Source organism: Setaria viridis, chromosome 3 (genome assembly GCF_005286985.2).
Source record: "Setaria viridis chromosome 3, Setaria_viridis_v4.0, whole genome shotgun sequence".
NCBI lineage: Eukaryota > Viridiplantae > Streptophyta > Magnoliopsida > Poales > Poaceae > Setaria > Setaria viridis.
In genome coordinates this window covers 12,389,669-12,409,127 of record NC_048265.2, presented here as the reverse complement: position 1 = coordinate 12,409,127, position 19,459 = coordinate 12,389,669, and the positions used below count along the sequence as shown (strand labels likewise).

The 19,459-nt window shown below is 47.5% G+C and overlaps 3 protein-coding genes across 4 annotated transcripts; 2 read left to right on the top strand and 1 right to left on the bottom strand.

Annotated features, from left to right (window-relative positions):
- The first annotated feature begins 179 nt into the window (after positions 1-179).
- On the top strand, positions 180-4,953 carry LOC117850201 (ATP-dependent 6-phosphofructokinase 6). Of its 2 annotated transcripts, XM_034732006.2 has the most exons (14): positions 185-679; positions 1,103-1,149; positions 1,265-1,304; positions 1,392-1,454; positions 1,539-1,676; positions 2,303-2,461; positions 2,544-2,597; positions 2,859-2,927; positions 3,016-3,145; positions 3,438-3,478; positions 3,631-3,855; positions 3,997-4,042; positions 4,131-4,282; positions 4,508-4,953. In XM_034732006.2, exons 1-14 carry the CDS (start codon positions 347-349, stop codon positions 4,727-4,729), a joined length of 1,719 nt encoding a protein of 572 aa, XP_034587897.1. In that variant the 5' UTR covers positions 185-346; the 3' UTR covers positions 4,730-4,953. The 2 variants fall into 2 exon arrangements, with proteins under 2 accessions (XP_034587898.1, XP_034587897.1); XM_034732007.2 differs by lacking the exon at positions 4,131-4,282 and having other exon boundaries at positions 180-679; positions 4,508-4,683.
- A 148-nt stretch (positions 4,954-5,101) lies between these two features.
- On the top strand, positions 5,102-10,240 carry LOC117850199 (putative leucine-rich repeat receptor-like protein kinase At2g19210). The gene is made up of 12 exons (XM_034732003.2): positions 5,102-6,095; positions 6,275-7,324; positions 7,430-7,568; positions 7,677-7,748; positions 7,836-7,907; positions 8,027-8,107; positions 8,224-8,384; positions 8,470-8,738; positions 8,820-8,946; positions 9,069-9,137; positions 9,223-9,415; positions 9,507-10,240. The coding sequence occupies exons 1-12, from the start codon at positions 5,954-5,956 to the stop codon at positions 10,003-10,005; spliced, it is 2,874 nt and encodes a 957-aa protein (XP_034587894.1). The 5' UTR covers positions 5,102-5,953; the 3' UTR covers positions 10,006-10,240.
- Positions 10,241-11,593: 1,353 nt separating this feature from the next.
- Positions 11,594-16,507, bottom strand: LOC117850198 (putative leucine-rich repeat receptor-like protein kinase At2g19210). Its single transcript, XM_034732002.2, has 13 exons — positions 16,365-16,507; positions 15,697-16,249; positions 15,082-15,581; positions 14,840-14,978; positions 14,157-14,228; positions 13,998-14,069; positions 13,838-13,918; positions 13,564-13,724; positions 13,203-13,474; positions 12,980-13,106; positions 12,816-12,884; positions 12,531-12,720; positions 11,594-12,433 (listed from the first exon to the last, which is right to left on the bottom strand). Exons 1-13 carry the CDS (start codon positions 16,486-16,488, stop codon positions 11,920-11,922), a joined length of 2,874 nt encoding a protein of 957 aa, XP_034587893.1. The 5' UTR covers positions 16,489-16,507; the 3' UTR covers positions 11,594-11,919.
- Between the last annotated feature and the right edge of the window lie 2,952 nt (positions 16,508-19,459).

Genomic DNA, 19,459 nt, shown 5'->3' with positions numbered 1-19,459 from the left:
GGCGCCGACCGCCCAGCCGAGGCCATCGCCGCATGGCCACCGTCTCGCTCTCGCCAAAACCGCGACGCGACTCCACGTATCCGCCCGCACCAAACTGCTGGCGAAACCGCAAAACCACACGCAGTCACGCACGCGCACCCCTTCCGCTGCCTCAAAACCAGCCGCATGGAGACGACTCCGCTGACCCCTCCTCCTCCCTCTTCTTTCCCCGCCGAGCCCGTTTATTATTAAAAACCGCTGGAACCGCGACCGCCTCGCCCGCTTCTGGCAGCAGAGCAATTCGAGCTAAACCTCGGAACATCCCCCACCCGCGAGCGCGACACGCCCAAGGCCGCGCCCCCGCACCATGGCGTCGCACATCATCCTGCCGCCGGACGACGCCGACGAGAACCACCACCACCGCCAGGAGGATGGGGAGGAGCGGGAGGAGGAGCTGGGGCGCGACGACGGGGACGAGGAGCGGGAGCACGCGTCCCCCGAGCGGCCGCCCAAGGCGGCGCTGCCGTTCTCGGCCACGTGCGTGCGGATCTCCCGCGACTCCTACCCCAACCTCCGCGCACTGCGCAACGCTTCCTCCGTCAGCCTCGCCGACGCCGCGTACGTCAAGATCTCCGAGGGCGACTTCGGGTACGTGCTCGACGACGTGCCGCACCTCACCGACTACGTCCCCGACATCCCGGTGAGCGCCGACGACCGATCCATCCCCTCCCCGCCTCCCCTCCCACCGATGTATAGAGATGAGTTTTTGGGAGTGCCGCGCGTTGGTACGGTCGCGTGTTCCTGTATGCCGATGGTCTCACTGCTGTCGGCTTCTGGGCGCTGAGGTGCGACTTTAGCTAAGTATGGATTGCGGAGTGGTTTTGGTGGCGGGTGATTGTTTTTTTGGGCGCTGAGGTGACGGGCTAAGTAGGAAGCAAGATATTACTATTGGCTGGTTCATGCTCCCTGCCAAATGCAGTTACAGTCTATTTGTAGTAAAGGGCCACTACTATACCAGTGATATTTGTCTATTTTAGATTCAAGCATGCTGAATTTAATTCACTTAAGAGGTAAAACTCCCATTATTGTGCTGATAGTTTGCTTTTTTTGTTCTTGTTGGCAGACCTATCCTAATCCATTACAAGATCATCCTGCCTATTCAACTGTCAAGTATGGACTGTCTTGCCTATCCTAAACTTTTTGAAATGCTTTCAGTTATTCGGCCAATTCCTATGCATTTGTTTCTGCGAAATATGTTAAGATGGAACTTTTCTTCTTATACCAGGCAGTATTTTGTCAATGAAGATGATACTGTACCTCAAAAGGTAACACACGAGAAATATAAACTTTATTTGTTGGGATATTGTGGTTGACGGTGAATTTACTAGCAGTTATATCTGCTGTTTTTACAGGTGGTTGTTCAGAAGAACAGCCGGCGCGGTGTTCACTTCCGTCGTGCCGGGCCTCGTCAGAGGGTATCCGCTAGTCACCTCATAGTTTATGGGAACACATCACTTGTTTCTAGGCTGACAGAATCCTTTATACTTGAGCCTTTGTAGGTCTATTTTGGCCCCGATGAAGTAAAAGCCTGCATTGTAACTTGTGGAGGCCTCTGCCCTGGGCTTAACACTGTTATCAGAGAACTGGTGTGTGGCTTGTCACACATGTACAATGTCAATAACATCTATGGAATACAGGTGTGTGTCCTTTTGTTAATTGCTATATATCACTCCAATGAATAGTTAAACTCTAACCATGCATCTGACACATGCTTTATTAAAACACGCACCCCACTGTAGCTTGCTGTTGTTCAATAATGGAATGGCCAGTTTACTTAGATTCTTGTCACAGCCTATTGTATCATGTTTTAGTGTGTTGTGTACAAAAATTTAGATCGTATTTAAATGAATCATTTCCATTCCATGTAAGCTATTCATTTGGGCTGACAGGAGGGACCCTGATACATCAATTAAGGGAGCTATAAAAAAGGCTTTGCTCTCCTTTTTTAAGTGATTCATTTGGGCTGACAGGAGGGACCCTGATACATCAATTAAGAGAGCTATAAAAAAAGGCTTTGCTCTCCTTCTTTAAGTGAAGAAAGAAAGGTTGATGTATAGACCAATGTTGATGTTTTAGTCAAATGTCCATTTCGAGTAAGGTTATATGCCAGCAACCAATATGTATGCTGACTGGTAGGTTTAATATGGTAATCCTCTCATACAGTAGGATGCAGCCAGTCTAGGGTAATCAGTTTTGATCAGTATATTTAAAAAACTGACTATGGTTCAAAGTCCACTGTCTTAACATGTTATACTAATTACAGAATGGATATAAAGGTTTTTATTCTAGCAACTACCTTCCCTTGACACCAAAGAGTGTCAATGACATCCACAAAAGGGGTGGTACAGTTCTAGGGACATCACGAGGTGGTCATGATACAAAAAAGATTGTTGATAACATTCAAGATCGTGGTATTAATCAGGTAAGCATGATTTTACAATTGCACCCATCGACATAGCTCTTCTGATTGGATGTTGACTGATATACTAGCACATTTTAACCAGGTGTATATCATTGGAGGAGATGGAACTCAGAAGGGAGCATATGAGATATTCAAGGTAATTATCACTGGGCATGTGGTACTCGTGACATATCCTTTTCCTTCATGATTGTAGAAGATATATTAATAAGCAGCCTCTAAAAAATAGCATTGTAGTAATAGGTACAAAATAGAAGATGTGCTGATTTTGTTAACATATACTACTATAGAAAGAATATTGTCCACCTATATGCTTTGTACTGTAGGAAATACTGTGGAAGTTAAACAATGGGTTTTACTGAAGATATTTACTTTACCCTAATATGTCACTTATTGGCAGGAAATCCGAAAACGTGGCTTGAAAGTTTCTGTGGCTGGAGTCCCCAAGACAATAGATAATGACATTGCGGTAAGGTTTCGCAAATGCAAAAATCCTTTGCGACATAGCTAATAAAGTGATCATATGAGGATGTGACTCCAAATCTCTTGATTCTTAGATTATCGACAAGTCCTTTGGTTTTGATACGGCTGTGGAAGAGGCCCAGCGAGCCATTGATTCAGCTCATGTTGAAGCTTGCAGTGCTGAGAATGGAATAGGCTTAGTAAAACTGATGGGTCGTTATAGTGGTTAGTTTCCTAACATATTCCATACAGATGGCTGCTATCTCTTTGCATAGTAATCTCAATGATATCTAGGCAATTAAGTTATTGAAAGCACTTAGCATACTTGCAATGAAATGAAGAAAAACCAATAATTATCGTATTCTTTTACCAGGCACTCTTATTCACATAGCACATTTGCACTTTGAATTCAGTGCGAAGAGCACTCTCCTTTTCAAGCATCATGACTTTACCAACTTATAACAGTTTTCATTCATGTTCTGTTCATTGAGTTCCGAGTCTTGCCCTACTATTGCAGGGTTCATTGCGATGTATGCTACTCTTGCTAGTCGAGATGTGGTAAGTTAATGCCTTCTTTACCTGCAGGATGTTATGTTCTGCACTGCATTCTTTTTTTGGTTTTTGGAGTGTCTTTATTCAAACAGTGGCATTGAAATAATTATTAAATTTTATAGTTTTCTGATTTATTACCTCACTTCCAATTTCCCTAGGACTGCTGTTTGATTCCAGAGTCTCCATTTTATATGGATGGAGAAGGTGGATTGCTTCAATATATAGAAAGGAGGCTGAAAGAGAACAGGCACATGGTTATCGTTGTTGCTGAGGGAGCAGGGCAGGATCTTATTGCACAAAGTATAGCCAAATCAGATCAACAAGATGCATCAGGAAATAAGCTGCTTCTTGACATTGGTCTTTGGTTGACTCACAAGATAAAGGTAGATAGCCAAAATCTTTCTTACAGGACTCAAGTCAATTATCTGTGTTGTATTTGGTCTCCACTGTCTCTGAGACTATAGTACTGCCATATGTTTCGCTTGAAAGTTTCAGTTCATAACACGTGTGTTAATTCCTTGTAGGATTACTTCAAGAGCAAAAAGATGGAGATGACGATTAAATACATAGGTAGCCACTTAACTAATCATGTTAGCTACGTATATGGTTGTAAAACAACCTACATCTGTTTTTAACAATATTCCATCTAAATTGGCAGATCCTACATACATGATCCGTGCCATTCCAAGCAATGCATCAGACAATGTTTACTGCACACTTCTGGCTCATAGTGCTATCCATGGTGCAATGGCAGGGTATAGCTTCACCGTTGGAATGGTCAACGGTAGACATACCTTTATACCTTTCTATGTGAGTAATAAGTAATAACCACTCATTTACAAAGGCACCACAATATTTCTGTGATAGTTTAATGCACGTTTGTTGTAACGTCTGCTGTATAGTTTTGTTAAACCCTGCCTAGACCCAGCAAGAGCTTTGGGGTGTGCATTTGCAATTTGCAGACGAAATGAAAGAGTTTGCACATTGCAATTTACATACTAATGATAACCACTGAACTTCTCTTTTTTATGGCAGAGGGTGACATCTACAAGGAACAAGGTTAGGATCACCGACAGGATGTGGGCGAGGCTGCTCTCATCAACCAACCAGCCAAGCTTCTTGAGTCAGAAGGACATCGATGAAGCGAGCGAGGCCGATAGGCTTGCCAACAGGCCACCATTGCCAACGGGCGCCAGCCATCGCGTGGCGAGCTCTTTTGAGCAGTCTGCATCTACTTCTTCCAACGGAGAGATCTAGGTGATTGCTGGTGCACCCTGAATGTGTACAGGAGCTGTTGAGCTTTGCCACGCTACCAATTTTGCTTTTGATAAGCAGATGCCTGTGGAGGAGGACACTATCCTGATAACCCGAGCAATAAAACGAAAACCGGTGATGAAGTTGTACATGACCTATCTTGAATTTGCTGCAGAGTATTCAGTGTAATGCCATCAGTCGATGATTATGTCTGCTGTTGAGTCTTACCTCCTGCACTGTTTGTGTGTTGTCCGCTAAGGCCTCTGTATTTATTCACCATGGGCCATCGTCTACTATGGCCCATTTGATGGTAAGTTCATTACAGCCCATTAGACCTACTTGGTTACCAGCAGCAGAACTGAGCAAAAGGGGTATAGGCATGTAATGTAAGCTACATGACGTGACCATGTCCTCTCGATATTTCAAATTTTCATCCGTAAGATGGTGCAACCGTGCAAGTGGAACTCAAAGTACGCGTTTTGTCACGACATTCTGTATCGCGTTGCACGAACCCAAGTCTTGTGCTTTCTTGTGCAAAACGCCAGTATCAGTTTCAGCACTTGCAGGTTGTATGCGGCTTCGTCAATGGCGTCGAATGCGATTTGCGCCATGGAAATGTAGGACTTCCGGCTGTGCTACTTCCGGCTGCCCACAGCAACTTCTATCCTCTATACGCGTACAAGCTCCCTCCAGAATTCTGTTCGCAGTTTCCGGCGCCGCTAAAAAGTCAGCAGTCCGCTGGCGCTCGTAGGCCCCTCAAGTTGGGCTCCAAAGTCGTACTCCCAGCAAGGCCGTTGACCAGCCCCCCAGGGCAAGTCAACGCTCCTCCCATTCCCATGTGCGTACAGATCATCTCTTCCTCTGTTCGCTGCCAGTATCATACACGGTCGCTGACATGCCGGTCCCCCGACGAGGTGGCCGGAGATTAGACCAGGGCCCATTCGCCAGTGACTCGTTTCTGCACGTCTTGTCCTATCCTAAGCCAGGCTCGACGACTTGCAGCGGCTACGTCGTTGGGGCGTTTGGCCAGATATCGGTGCTGATGTGGCTGATTATGGTGGTGTCGATGTAATCATGTAAGCAAATGTGCTTAGCTAGAGTCCTAGAGCGATACTCCAGCTTGTGCAGGATCGAGCCTCTCTGACTCTCTGCCCTGTCCTGGTCTCAGAATATGTGCCCGCTGCATAAAAGGAGCGCCGCTAGTTGAACTGAACATATTCATATACTATGCTCCGGTGGCTGCTTGCATGTGCAATGGAGCAATCCACGGCGAGAACAATGGCGGCAAGGTCGTGGCTGCTGCTTCTCTGCCTCGCCGCCGTCGCCACTGCCGGCGTGCTCCAAGCTCGCGCCCAGCCCGACAGCATCGGTATGTTCAACACTTCCCTTCTTCCCAGCTGCATGGATTGGATGGAGTGGATGGTATGGAGAATGTGGTGATCAATCACAAATTCACAATTCACCACTCTGTAGGGTAGTGTAGTCCCATACCATGCACTAGCTACGATTTTGACGAACAAGGGATCGTGCGCGGTTACGTTACTGCAGGTTTCATCAGCATCGACTGCGGGCTCTCGGGCACGGCGAGCTACGTGGACGACACCAACACGCTGTCGTACGCCCCGGACGCCGCCTTCGTCGACGCCGGCTCCAACCACAACATCTCGGCCGAGTACATCACGCCCAAGCTCGGCAAGCGCTACCTCAACGTGCGCAGCTTCCCCGACGGTGCGCGCAACTGCTACACGCTCCGGTCCCTCGTCGCGGGGCTCAAGTACCTCGTCCGCGCCACCTTCAAGTACGGCAACTACGACGGCCTCGGCCGGCCGCCCATCTTCGACGTCTACATCGGCGTCAACTTCTGGAGCATGGCGAACATCACGGACGCCGACACCCCTCTGCTCCTCGAGGCCATCGTCGTCGTGCCGGATGATTTCGTGCAGGTCTGCCTGGTGAACACCGGCACCGGCACGCCGTTCATCTCCGGGCTGGACCTGAGGCCGCTCAAGAGCACGCTCTACCCGCAGGCAAACGCAACTCAGGGCCTGGTCCTGCTCGGCAGGATCAACTTCGGCCCCACCGATGCCACGGACATCGTCAGGTACCCTGATGATCCGCACGACCGATTCTGGTTGCCCTTGGTGGACGCTACGAGCTGGAACTCGATATCGACGACCCAGAGGGTGCAGAACATAGACAACGACCTGTTCGAGGCGCCGTCCAAGGTGATGCAGACGGCGATCACGCCGCGGAACGCCTCCAAGAACATCGAGTTCTCCTGGGACCCGGAGCCGCAGCCCAAGAACCCGACGCCGGGGTACGTCGCCAACATGCACTTCACCGAGCTGCAGCTCCTACCGAGCAACGCCACGCGCCAGTTCTACATCAACCTCGACGGCAAGCCGTGGTACCCGAAGCCCTTCACGCCGCCGTACCTCACCACCGACGCCACCTACAACAGCAACCCCTATAGGGGGCTCGCGCACTACAACATCTCCATCAACGCCACCGCCAACTCGACACTGCCGCCGATCATCAACGCCATCGAGGTGTTCTCCGTCATCTCCACCACCAACGTCGCCACGGACTCCCAGGACGGTATGCACTCGTGGACAGACATATACATAAGCACAGCAGATGAGCTGATGATTTAGCAAAGAACCATGAAATCAGCCGAAAAATTAACCTGTGTGCAATTGACAGTATCTGCCATCACGGCGATCAAGGCGAAGTATCATGTGCAGAAGAACTGGATGGGTGACCCATGCGTTCCAAAGACTCTTGCGTGGGAAGGGTTGACGTGCAGCTACGCCGTTTCCAGTCCTCCAAGAATTACAGGCGTGTAAGGGTTCGAGTTTTTACTGAACAGTGACTCATTATGCTCGTGAAAAAATGGAAACGAAAAGCTAATTCACTTTAGTTAGAAACTGACTCGCTGGAAATTCTGCAGAAATCTATCCTTCAGCGGTCTGAACGGTGATATATCATCTTCTTTTGCAAATCTCAAGGCCGTCCAATACATGTACGAGTCGAGTTCTTGGTCTATTTTAATTTTTGTAGTGTATCTTAAACGAAAACGTTGATATATTGTGTGGTCCGCGTCTTGCAGGGATTTGTCACACAACAACTTGACAGGTTCGATCCCTGATTCCCTTTCGCAATTATCTTCACTGACAGTTCTGTAAGTCTGCCAACCTGCCAAAATTTTGAATGTTTTCCCACTTACAGAAAGAATGGGAAGGAATTGAACGTTCTTATGCATCATTTTGACTCACATGGATAACATTTGGTTTCTTTTAGAGATTTTACTGCCAACCAGCTCAACGGATCGATCCCTTCTGGACTTCTCAAAAAAATCCAAGAAGGATCCCTGAATCTAAGGTCCATTCCTTGGTTTTCTTTTGGATATAGTAGCAAACATGATACTGCATTACTGCTTGACAGTTTGATTAAAGTAGTATTACTATCTTCAGTTCTTCACATCATCTTTTTTGCAGATACGGCAATAATTCAAACCTCTGCAGCAACGGCAACTCGTGTCAGACGACGAAAGGGAAGAGCAAGCTAGCCATCTACATAGCCGTTCCTGTAGTTCTAGTTGTGGCAATAGTATCAGTGGTAGTACTACTCTGCTGCATCCTAAGACGACAAAAACGAGGTGACACATCAACTGCTTTCTCCATCAATCTCCCCAATCCTGAACATAGAACTGACGCCTCCTGCGTTGTGTTACTGCCATTCAGGAACGACGATTAACTCTGTGAAGCCTCAAAACGAGACGCCGAGGAGCCATGTGCCAACAGGCGACGCGTATCCGCAGAGCTCGCTGCAGCTTGAGAACCGCCGGTTCACGTACAAGGAGCTGGAGGTGATCACGAATAACTTCCAGCGCGTACTCGGCCGAGGAGGGTTCGGGAAAGTCTACGATGGCTTCTTGGAGGATGGTACCCAGGTGGCAGTCAAGCTGCGGTCGGATTCTTCCAATCAGGGTGTTAAGGAGTTCCTAGCAGAGGTAGGATTATTTCTTTTTTGCAGATATAGATTGCATGTAAAACTTGCAGTGAAATTTGACTAGTCTTAATCACTCGTGCAGGCCCAGACCTTGACCCGGATTCACCACAAGAATCTCGTGTCTATGATCGGGTACTGCAAGGATGGGGAGTACATGGCACTTGTCTACGAGTACATGTCAGAAGGAACCCTGCAAGAGCACATTTCAGGTATGTAAAGTTATGTAGCAGTTCTGCAAACTGGACGAGATGCAGCTGTTTCTCATCTAAAGTACCGTTTTGAAGTGCATTTGTGAATAAATATGAACTTCTGTTTGACCAATCCGTTTCAGGAAATGGCCACAATGGAGGATTCTTAAGCTGGGCACAGAGGCTCAGAATTGCACTGGAATCAGCGCAAGGTACACATTTATGAACTCCATTTGCAGTCAGTTTGTTGCTGAAGGTTTGATTATGCTCTAATCGTGAACGCTGCTGTGCATGCAGGTCTGGAGTACCTACATAGAGGGTGCAACCCACCTCTCATTCACAGGGATGTGAAGGGGGCCAACATCCTACTGAATTCCAAACTGGAGGCCAAGATCGCCGATTTCGGCTTGACCAAGGCCTTCAGTCGCGAGAATGGCACGCAAGTATCCACGAATACCCTTGTCGGTACACAAGGATATGTAGACCCAGAGTATGTCAATCCCCCACCCCATTTTTTTGTCAAACCACTCACTTTCTCCCTTATTTCTCGGACGATCCATTCATGCAACAAAAACATGCAGGTACCACGCAACAGGTAAGCCGACGACAAAGAGCGACGTCTACAGCTTCGGCGTCGTGCTGCTGGAGCTGGTCACGGGAAGGCCGGCCATTTTCCGAGACCCCGAGCCAACCAGCATCATCCTGTGGGCGCGGCAGCGCCTCGCGCGGGGCAACATTGAGGGCGTCGTGGACCCGCGCATGCGCGGCGACCACGACGTGAACACTCTGTGGAAAGCCGCGGACATCGCGCTCAAGTGCACGGCGCAGTCGTCGGCGCAGCGGCCGACCATGACCGATGTTGTGGCGCAGCTGCAGGAGTGCCTCGAGCTCGAGCAGGCTCGCGCCGGTGGCGCGAATGGCAGCTTCTACACCGGCAGCAGCAGTGACCCGTACTCGGGATACAACGGCTCCACTGCTGACGGCCAGTCCACTGACGTGAGCCGGAGCAGCACTGCGTTTGAGATGGATCACAATTTTGGGAGGGCGCCAACGATGCCCACGGGTCCTGCTGCACGATAAAGACTTCGCTGCCCGTCTGGTCCAAATATCGCTGTCTTGTCTTTAATTATTTCCCTGTGGTAATCTTGGCTAGTAAATGTAAATGGTCAAACATTTGAAAAATATTCAAATTTTCCCGCGCTCCTCAACTCCCCTTCCCCCATCCGCACCACCACATGGCCCCGCACGGTAATTGCTCCGGGTCCTTTTACAAATTAATTTGTATAGAATATTTTGCTACATAAAGTTTGTTATATATTTGTTTGCATAAATTTATTATATATTTTTATCACATAAAGTTATTATTATTATATATTTTTATATAAATTGTAATATAAATTCAGTACATAATTTTGGAGGGAGGGGATCTGTGGTGCGGTGGCCATGAGCCGTAGGAGGAAGGTGACACAGTTTCGCGCTCGGCAAGTCTCGTGGGGCATCCTGGATAGTGGGTGCGATGTCTGGGGTGCGAGTGTGGTACCAAGGTCTAGATGCTGAGCTAGAAACTAGCGAGCTGGCTCGGCTCATTCGTAGCTCGGTTTAGCTCTACTTGGCTCTATGGATTTTTTAACTGTTTTTGCTCGTTTTGTCAACGAGCTAGCTCGAGCCAGCGAGCAGCTCTCGCGAGCCAGCAAAGCTAGAAGGCTAAAGGCAGGGGCAGAGCTAAGGTCATTTAGTAGTGTCCTAGGAGACCAGTAACATTTGCTAAGTGCTATAGAAAATGAGTGATTGTTAGTGGACACAATAATTCTATATGAAGATGACACCAATGGTTTTTCTGTTTGATCCATCCCTCGCTATTTCATGCATGGTGGATTTTGGAGTTTAGAAGTTTATAATTTCTATTTTTTATATTTCATATATGTTAAGATGGTAATCTTAAATTTACATCTGGCTCGCGAGCCTAAATTAATTTAGACTGATTTTCATTGACCAAGCCCGGTCCTATAGCATGTGCGGGCAGGTCAAAACCCACAACAGGCTCGGATCAAATCATCAGACTGGGCTCGAAATGCTCAGGTCTACTCACCAAGATATAGCATGGTCTCGGCCGCTATATCCACCAGTACCCACAGCCAACTAAAGATTTTAGGCCTAAATTTTCTGAAAAGACTAATCTAATGGTTGAAAATTACTCTATCTTATATGCTTCATATCATTATTTTTCAACATGAGATTAAACCTAGCAATACATACTATTGCACAAAATCCGTGCAATCTTAGCTCATCATATATAATTGTGAGCTGCCATCCCACCATGTGGGATTAGGTCCACGGGAGCCCACAACTTACCAAGTTGTTCAGACTAACTTAATCTAAAAGCTTAGTTTGATGAACGGCTTGTGGCCGCCACTTTATATTTCGTGTTCCTCATCATTAATTTTCAACGTTGAGGATTGATGATGAGCTGTGGAAAAATGAATTTTGTGATATACTAGTATAAAATTGTGAAATTCAAAGGACCTATTAGTTTTTTTTTTCGCGACCGTGCCTCAGCATATTTTTCATTAAGAGCAGGAAGAAAGGCACAACCTAAAGCACTACGCCATCAAGAAGAACCTATTAGTTCCATGGGGTTATACCGTTATTGGCAGGCACACATCCGAAGTTCAAACTAAGCATCGCCATCAACGCTTGATCAGTTGGTGTTAGGTTCCCCATTACATTCCAAGTTGTAAAAATATATGCAAATGCAGCATATACACTGACTGAAGAATAGCATGAATGTCCTATTGTGGAAAGAATAGACGAGTACTAGTGCACCAATTCTGAGGTGTCGAAAGGAGACGAAAAATTTACACACACTTCAAATGTCGAACATTTTACGTATATATGCACTTACTGAACGGCTTCATTGAGAATGTCGAGAAGATCTCCTGAAGCAAAAAACCCAAAGACGACAGCGGCATTCGGACCAGACCGGCAACAAAGTCTTCAACGTGCAGCAGGACCCGTCGGCATTGTTGGCACCCTTCCAAAGTGGTGCTCCACCTCAAACCCGGTGCTGGTCTGGCTCACGTCGTCGGTGAACTGGCCATCAGCGGCGTGCGCATTGTAACCCGAGTAGGGGTCGCTGCTGCTGCCGGTGTAGTCGTAGCCGCCGTTCGCGTCACCACCACCACCGGCGCGAGCCTCCTCGAGCTCGAGGCACTCCTGCAGCTGCGCCACGACGTCGGCCATGGTGGGCCGCTGCGCCGACGACTGCGCGGTGCACTTGAGAGCGATGTCCGCGGCCTTCCACACGCTGTTGACGTCGTGGTCGCCGCGCATCCGTGGGTCCGCGACGCCCTCGATGTTGCCCCGCGCGAGGCGCTGCCGCGCCCACTGGATGATGGTCGTCGGCTCCGGGTCCCGCAGGATGGCCGGCCTCCCCGTGACCAGCTCCAGCAGCACGACGCCGAAGCTGTACACGTCGCTTTTGGTCGTTGGCTGCATCGTCGTATGGTACCTGCATAATTGAGTTGCATGAGTTGTCAGTAATGAAAACTGGGAGTGGATGTTGTTGTGTGAAGAGTTTTTGGTAACGAGCAGTGGAGTTGGCATACTCTGGATCAACGTATCCGAGTGTACCAACAAGTGTGTTTGTAGATACATGGGTATCGTTGTCATGATAAGCCTTTGTCAAGCCAAAATCGGCGATCTTGGCCTCCAGTTTTGCATTCAGTAGGATGTTGGCCGCCTTCACATCCCTGTGAATGAGAGGCGGGTTGCACCCCTTGTGTAGATACTCCAGCCCTGCATAAGCACATCAGTGTTCACAACTCTAGTAGAATCAAAACTTCAATAACAAACTGTCTCCAAAAGAAATACGTAACTGGGTTAGGAGTTACCTTGGGCTGACTCCAGTGCAATCTTGAGCCTCTGTCTCCAGCTTAAGAACCCAGTGTTGCGGCCATTTCCTGCAAGTGGGTCAGCAATTTGGCAGTTTGAATTTTGAAGTGTTGCAGTGGACCATGCAGGGTGAAGTCCAGAAATGCTAAACAACTTCATATACCTGAAATGTGCTCTTGCAGGGTTCCTTCGGACATGTACTCGTAGACAAGTGCCATGTAGTCCCCGTCCTTGCAGTAACCGATCATCGAAACCAGATTCTTGTGATGAATCCTTGTCAAGGTCTGGGCCTGAAAAGGCGATCACGACTAGTGGTCAAATCTGACGCAAAGTTTCTTGTTGCAAATCTCTATCTGGATTGGTACGTCAAGGAATACATCCTATACCTCAGCGAGGAACTCCTTGACGCCCTGGTTGGAAGAATCTGACCGCAGCTTCACAGCCACCTGCGTGCCATCCTCCAAGAAGCCGTCGTAGACGTAGCCGAAGCCTCCCCGGCCGAGCACGCGCTGGAAGTTGTTCGTGATCATCTCCAGCTCCTTGTACGTGAAGCGGCGGTTCTCAAGCTGCAACGTGCTCTGCGGGTATGAGCCGCCACCTGCTGGCGCGTGGCTCATCGGCGTCTCATTCTGAGGCTTCACAGAGTTGCTTGTGGATCCTGAAAATCATATACAGCATCAGGTTCGTGTTAAGGATGGGATCATGGGGAGATAGCTAGATCAGTCAGCAGTACAGTTGACGTGTCACCTTGCTTTTTACGTCTACAGAAGCAGAGGAGCAGCACTACCACTGATACTGTCACCACAACCAGAACTACAGGAACAGCAATGTAGATGGCAAGCTTGGTCTTCCTTTTTGTCGTCTGACATGAGTTGCCATTGGTGCAGAGGTTTGGATTATCGCCATATCTACAAACAGATGAGATGGTTAAAAACTATACTAATTTAATCAAACTGTCAAGTAGTAATGCGATATCATGTTTGCTAAATTGCTAGAACCGAAAGAGGATCAGAGTGTGGACCTTAGATTTAGGGAGCCGTCTTGAATTCTTTTGAGAAGTCCCGAGGGAATTGATCCACTGAGCTTGTTGCCTGTCAAATCTCTGAGAGGAACCAAATGCTACTGAATTGAGTCAACGTGATGCATAGGAAAAGTTAATATTTGGCAAGTTTCAGACTTACAGAAATGTCAGTGAAGATAATTGTGAAAGGGAGTCAGGAACTGAGCCTGCCAAGTTGTTGTGTGACAGATCCCTGCAACACACATGGAACAAGATATGTCAAGTTATTTTTTTCAGAGATCCACTACGAGATAAGTTAGATCAAGAGCTCCACGCGTACATGTATTGGACGGCCTTAAGATTTGCGAAAGAAGACGATATATCACCGTCCAAGCCGCTGAAGGACAGGTTTCTGCAAAATATGAAATATCGAGTTGACAACAATGCATATTACTCCTCCTTTCGTTCAAAATTATGAGTCATTCTAATTTTCTTGGAGAATCAAATAAATTGACCAAAATTATAGAGATGATCACAAAGATTTATAGCACCGAATAGATATACTATGAAAATATATTTAATGACGAAACTAATGGTACTTATTTAGTATCATGAATGTTAGTAAGTTATGATATAAATTTGGTCAAACTTGAGATGCTTTGACTTTCCAAGAAAGTTGGAATGACCTGTAATTTGGAACAGATGGAGTATAAGATATATTTGTGACACCAAATATGTTCTAATGATACTTATATGATATAATAGATGTTTGTACTTTTTTTATGAATTTGATTAAGCATAAGAAAGTTCGACTTAAACAAAACTAGAATGACCTTTTTAGGGCAAAGGGACTTCTATTTTTTTTCTCGAGCTTTTTTACTGTCTGTGAAGAGATACAGAGAGGCATCATGCTACCAGCTGGGCGTTTATTTTTACACCTCTGACCGTTAAAAAAAACTTCTTTCACATCTTTTTCATTAGCATATTTTAAGTCAATGTTGTACACAGATTTAAGATACTTACACGCTGGTGATCCTTGGAGCACTGGAAATGGCATAGCTGCATGCCAACCCATCCCACGCGAGAGTCTTGGGTACGCACGGGTCACCCATCCAGTTCTTCTTCACCCCATACTTGGCCCTGATCGCCGTGATGGCAGATACTGTTTATTGCAGCCATGTTTGTGTTCAGCTCATGTACGAGCAGTATGTGTCTATGAGTCTCCATGCTCGTACTATCCTTTTTTGGCAAAAAAATGCACTTACCGTCTTGGGAGTCCGTGCCAACGTTGGTGGTGGAGATGACAGAGAAGACCTCGACGGCGTTGATCATCGGCGGCAACGTGGAGTTGGCGGTGGAGTTGATGGAGATGTTGTAGTGGGGGAAGCCCCGGGCGGGGTTGTGGTTGTAGATGGCATCGGAGATGAGGTATATTGGCTTGTAGGCCTTTGGGTACCACGGCTTGCCATTGAGGTTGATGTAGAACTGGCGCCCGGCGTTGGCGGGCAGGCGCTGCAGCTCGGAGAAGTGCATGTTGGCGACGTAGCCCGGCGTCGGATCCTTGGGCTGCGGGTCCGGGTCCCAGGAGAACTCGATGTTCTGGGACACGTTCCGCGGCGTGATCGCCGTCTGCATCACCTTGGTCGGCACCTCGAAAATGTCGCCGTCTTCTAGGTCCTCCACCCTCAGTGTCGTCGACACAGAGTTCCAGATGGCGGTGTTGACCCAAGGTATCCAAACACGGTCGTGTGGATCATCAGGGTACCTGATCAATTGATAGCGGCCGATTAGTACAAGGATTTCCCGGTGTTCGGAGCTTCGGATTGATTACCGCCGCAAGAACATGTGATCATCCCGTGGGATCATTTTAGTAGTCTCACCTGATGATTGCCGTGCTATTGGTCGGGCCGAAGTTCAACCTGTTGTAGAGGACGAGGCCCTGCGTCGCGTTCACCTGCGGGTAGAGCGTGGTCTTGAGCGGCCTCAGGTCCAGCCCGGAGATGAACGGCGTCCCTGAGCCGGTGTTCACCAGGCAGACCTGCACGAAATCGTCCGGCACGAGGACAATGGCCTCGAGGGGCACAGGGCTGTCGGCGTCCGTGATGTTCACCATGGTCCAGAAGTTGACGCCGATGTAGAGGTCGAAGATGGGCGGCCGGCCGAGCTTGTCGTAGTTTCCGTACTTGAAGGTGGCGCGGAGGAGGTACTTGAGCCCCGCCACGATGGAGCGGAGCGTGTAGCAGTTGCGCACGCCGTCGGGGAAGCTGCGCACGTTGTGGTAGCGCTTGGCGAGCGTCGGCGTGATGTACTCGGCCGAGATGTTCTGGTTCGAGCCGGTGTCGACGAAGGCGGCGTCCGGGACGTACGCCAGCTTGGTGGTGTCGTCCACGTAGCTCGCCGTCCCCGGCAGGCCACAGTCGATGCTGATGAAACCTGATCACGGCACCAGTTCGTCAACCGTGCATAGCGTGCGTCGCATTGTGCTGTGATGCTGTTCAGAGACAGTAGGATCTGCGAAAGAGGAAGGCCGAGATGAGGTTAAGCATACCGATGCTGTCAGGCTGCGCACGAGCTTGGAGGACGCCGGCGGTGGCGGCGACGGCGAGGTAGAGAAGCAGCAGCCGCGACCTTGCCGCTGCTGGTGCCATTGCTCTCGGCGTGGATCGCTCCATTTTCAAGCAGCTACTGGAGCATGATATATCCTCAGCTGTAGGCACTGGTTCTAGACATTAAACAAAGGCTGTTTTAGAAATTCTCTCTTAGGTTTCAAAAAAAAATCTCTCTGGCAGAGCACACTGATTACATCAAGGCCACTATGATTAACCACGTCAGCACAGCAATCCGGCCCAACGCCGTGGCATACGACAAAACTTCTCCAGACGAGTCCCTGGCAGGCGGGACCTTCTCTGGCAATAGCTGTCAGCTCATTGCGGGACCTGCATGTCAGTGACTGTTTGTTATTGCAGCAGTGGCTAACGGAGGCAGCTATAAGTGGAGCAAGTTGCCTTTTTTGTGGGGTGGTCAACGGCCTTGCTGGCTGGGGGCACGAACTTGGGAGCCCGACTACGGTGGCCGTGGGCCCATTGCCAGTGGACTTCTGACTTTTTTGCTCCGCCACAAATTGCGATCTTAATTTTGGAGGGGAGTGTCGTGCAGAAGGTGGTTGTGGGCATTTCGTGCAGTCGTGCCAGAAAGAATCCATCGAGGCATTGACCATGAAGATTATATTGCAGCGTACCATAAACCTCCTTGGAGTACGAAGATGTTAGATTGTGCAAATGGCTTGATTGTCGAAGCTTCACAGTGTATTATTTTGACAACATGTCCATGCATAGCTACGAAGTGTATACATTCTGGCGTTATACTGCCAAAGATGGGTTCATGGAACGCATTACGGAATGCTATTGTGTAATTAAGTGAATAAGGACCACATACATTGAGCATATTGGCCTACATGCATCTTTACACAAACCTGTTGAGCGATGCTGGCTCCTCTTAATAAAAACATGCTAAGGCATGTTCGTGAAAAAGAAGCAGAAGCAGATCTAATTAGCTGAATCTATATTCTTTCAGCTACCAAGGTGATTAGGAAAATACTTATGGCCAGTTAGTTGTGGTTGCTAGAGAACTCCTACATATCTCGATTTGCGGTGGCCACGTGGTGTCTCGAACATGTGGAGCCTTCGGTGGGACGTGGCACTACCAACAAGATGTAGCACGGAAGGGGTGCCATGACAAACAAGCGCGTGCAAAGCACATGGTGGTGCGGCTAGGACACGGCACCGTTGGAAAGTGGGAGGAGGTGGCGGCACCAAATCTACCAAGAGTTACGAGCAAATGGAAATGCATGAGCTAGCTTGGGTGTTTCTATGGGTGGATGAGAACTCAAGTGGAAGCTCCTACATGTGAGAGAGCTTGATGTTAAGGAATGTTAGGGGTTAGTAATTTCTGAAAAACCTCTTATGGCATGGAAATGCCTAAGTTAGCTTGGGCGTTTCTATGGGTGGATGAGGCCTCAGGTGGAAGCTTCTACATGTGAGAGAGCTTGATGTCACATGCCTGAGTTAGCTTGGGTGTTTCTATGGGTAGATGAGGGCTCAGGTGGAAGCTCCTATATGTGAGAAAGCTTGATGTCAAGGAATGTTAGGGGGTTAGTAATTTCTGAAAAACCCCTTATGGCAGGGTCCCTTCGTCCTCCACCCTTCCTCTTTTTTCGTCATTTACTAAGCCATCGAGATACATCACACGTTCACCACCCTTTCTCCAACAACCCACCTCTGCCCTCATCAGACGCGGACACCGCTCCTCTTACCTGATGAAGAAAAATCCATATATGGATCCGTGAAAAGGAAGGAGGAGAACAGAGGGAGGAGGTAGGGGAAGGAGAGTGGAGGAGAATGGAGGGGGAGGGGAAGAGCCATTGCCGCACCAGATTAGGCGAGAGGATCAACAACGCATCACTAAATCACTAATCCATCCATCCTAAAAAAATAAGTCATTCTACGATTCAAAATTTGTCAAAAAAACAAGTCAATGTATTTGATTTGGCATGTTTCCATGTACATGTGGGCATGCAACAGTTAATTAGCGTCAAATATGGCTAATAAATAAGGGCAATTGAGGTCATTTTTACTTCATTGTTAATTTATCCTAAAATTCCTAAGATGACTTGTTTTTTAGAACGGAGGAGGAAGTACTAAATAGAGTCATGTCCTATGTTTCTAAATCCAATTTACCATGGTTTCACAATGATGAGAGCGTGTCACATATGAGAACATTTTTTGTCATGGATCTAAATCTATGATAGAAAATACTTGTCGCATTTGTATAACTTATCAGATACAGATATGGGAAACTTCTTAAAAGTAACTAATTAAGGATTAAAAAGACTAAAAACCTCTTCACCAAAGTTTTATGCGGAAAAAATTTAGAAAGTTTTCTAGAATAGTTATCCTATTTTTTTTGGAAAGCTTTTTCAGAAACACAAATGAAAAGTGTTAGATATTAGGAAGAGTAGCCTTTGAGTAGGCAAGATGTTTTGATGTGTAAATGAAAATAAAACAAAGAGATAAGGGAAGGAATGAGGGCGGGCACACACACAAAAAGAGAAAGGACCGTGTGGCCACGCTCCTAATGGAGGTTTTGCAAATTGGACTCTTTGTGTTAAATATTATTATTATTCTAGCTTTTCGGTTATTAGCTCAACCGCACAAAGACTTAACTAATAATTTCAAATAATCTAGTACAAGCGTGTAAAGTCTAATTGTAAATTAGGATAGGAGAGCATCTCCAACAGTTCCCCAATTCCCAATCCAACTACCGTATTGTAAGGGTTAGTAAAATATAGTGCTCCAGTAGATTCCCTTTACTTTTCCCTCTTTCCAATAATTTAATAATTATTGGGACAATCCAATAATTCACCCTAAGAGCATCTCCAGCAGTCTCCATTCCCTAATCCAACTACCATGTTGGGAGAGTTGATAAGAATATAGTGCTCCAGCAGTCTCCCTTTACTTTTCCCTTTTTCAATAATTATTGGAACAATCTAATAATTCACCCAAACTCTCTCTAAATAAAGGAGTAGTGGTGACTCTCCCAGTACGATAGTTAGATTGGGATGAGATTATTGGGAGACTGCAAAAG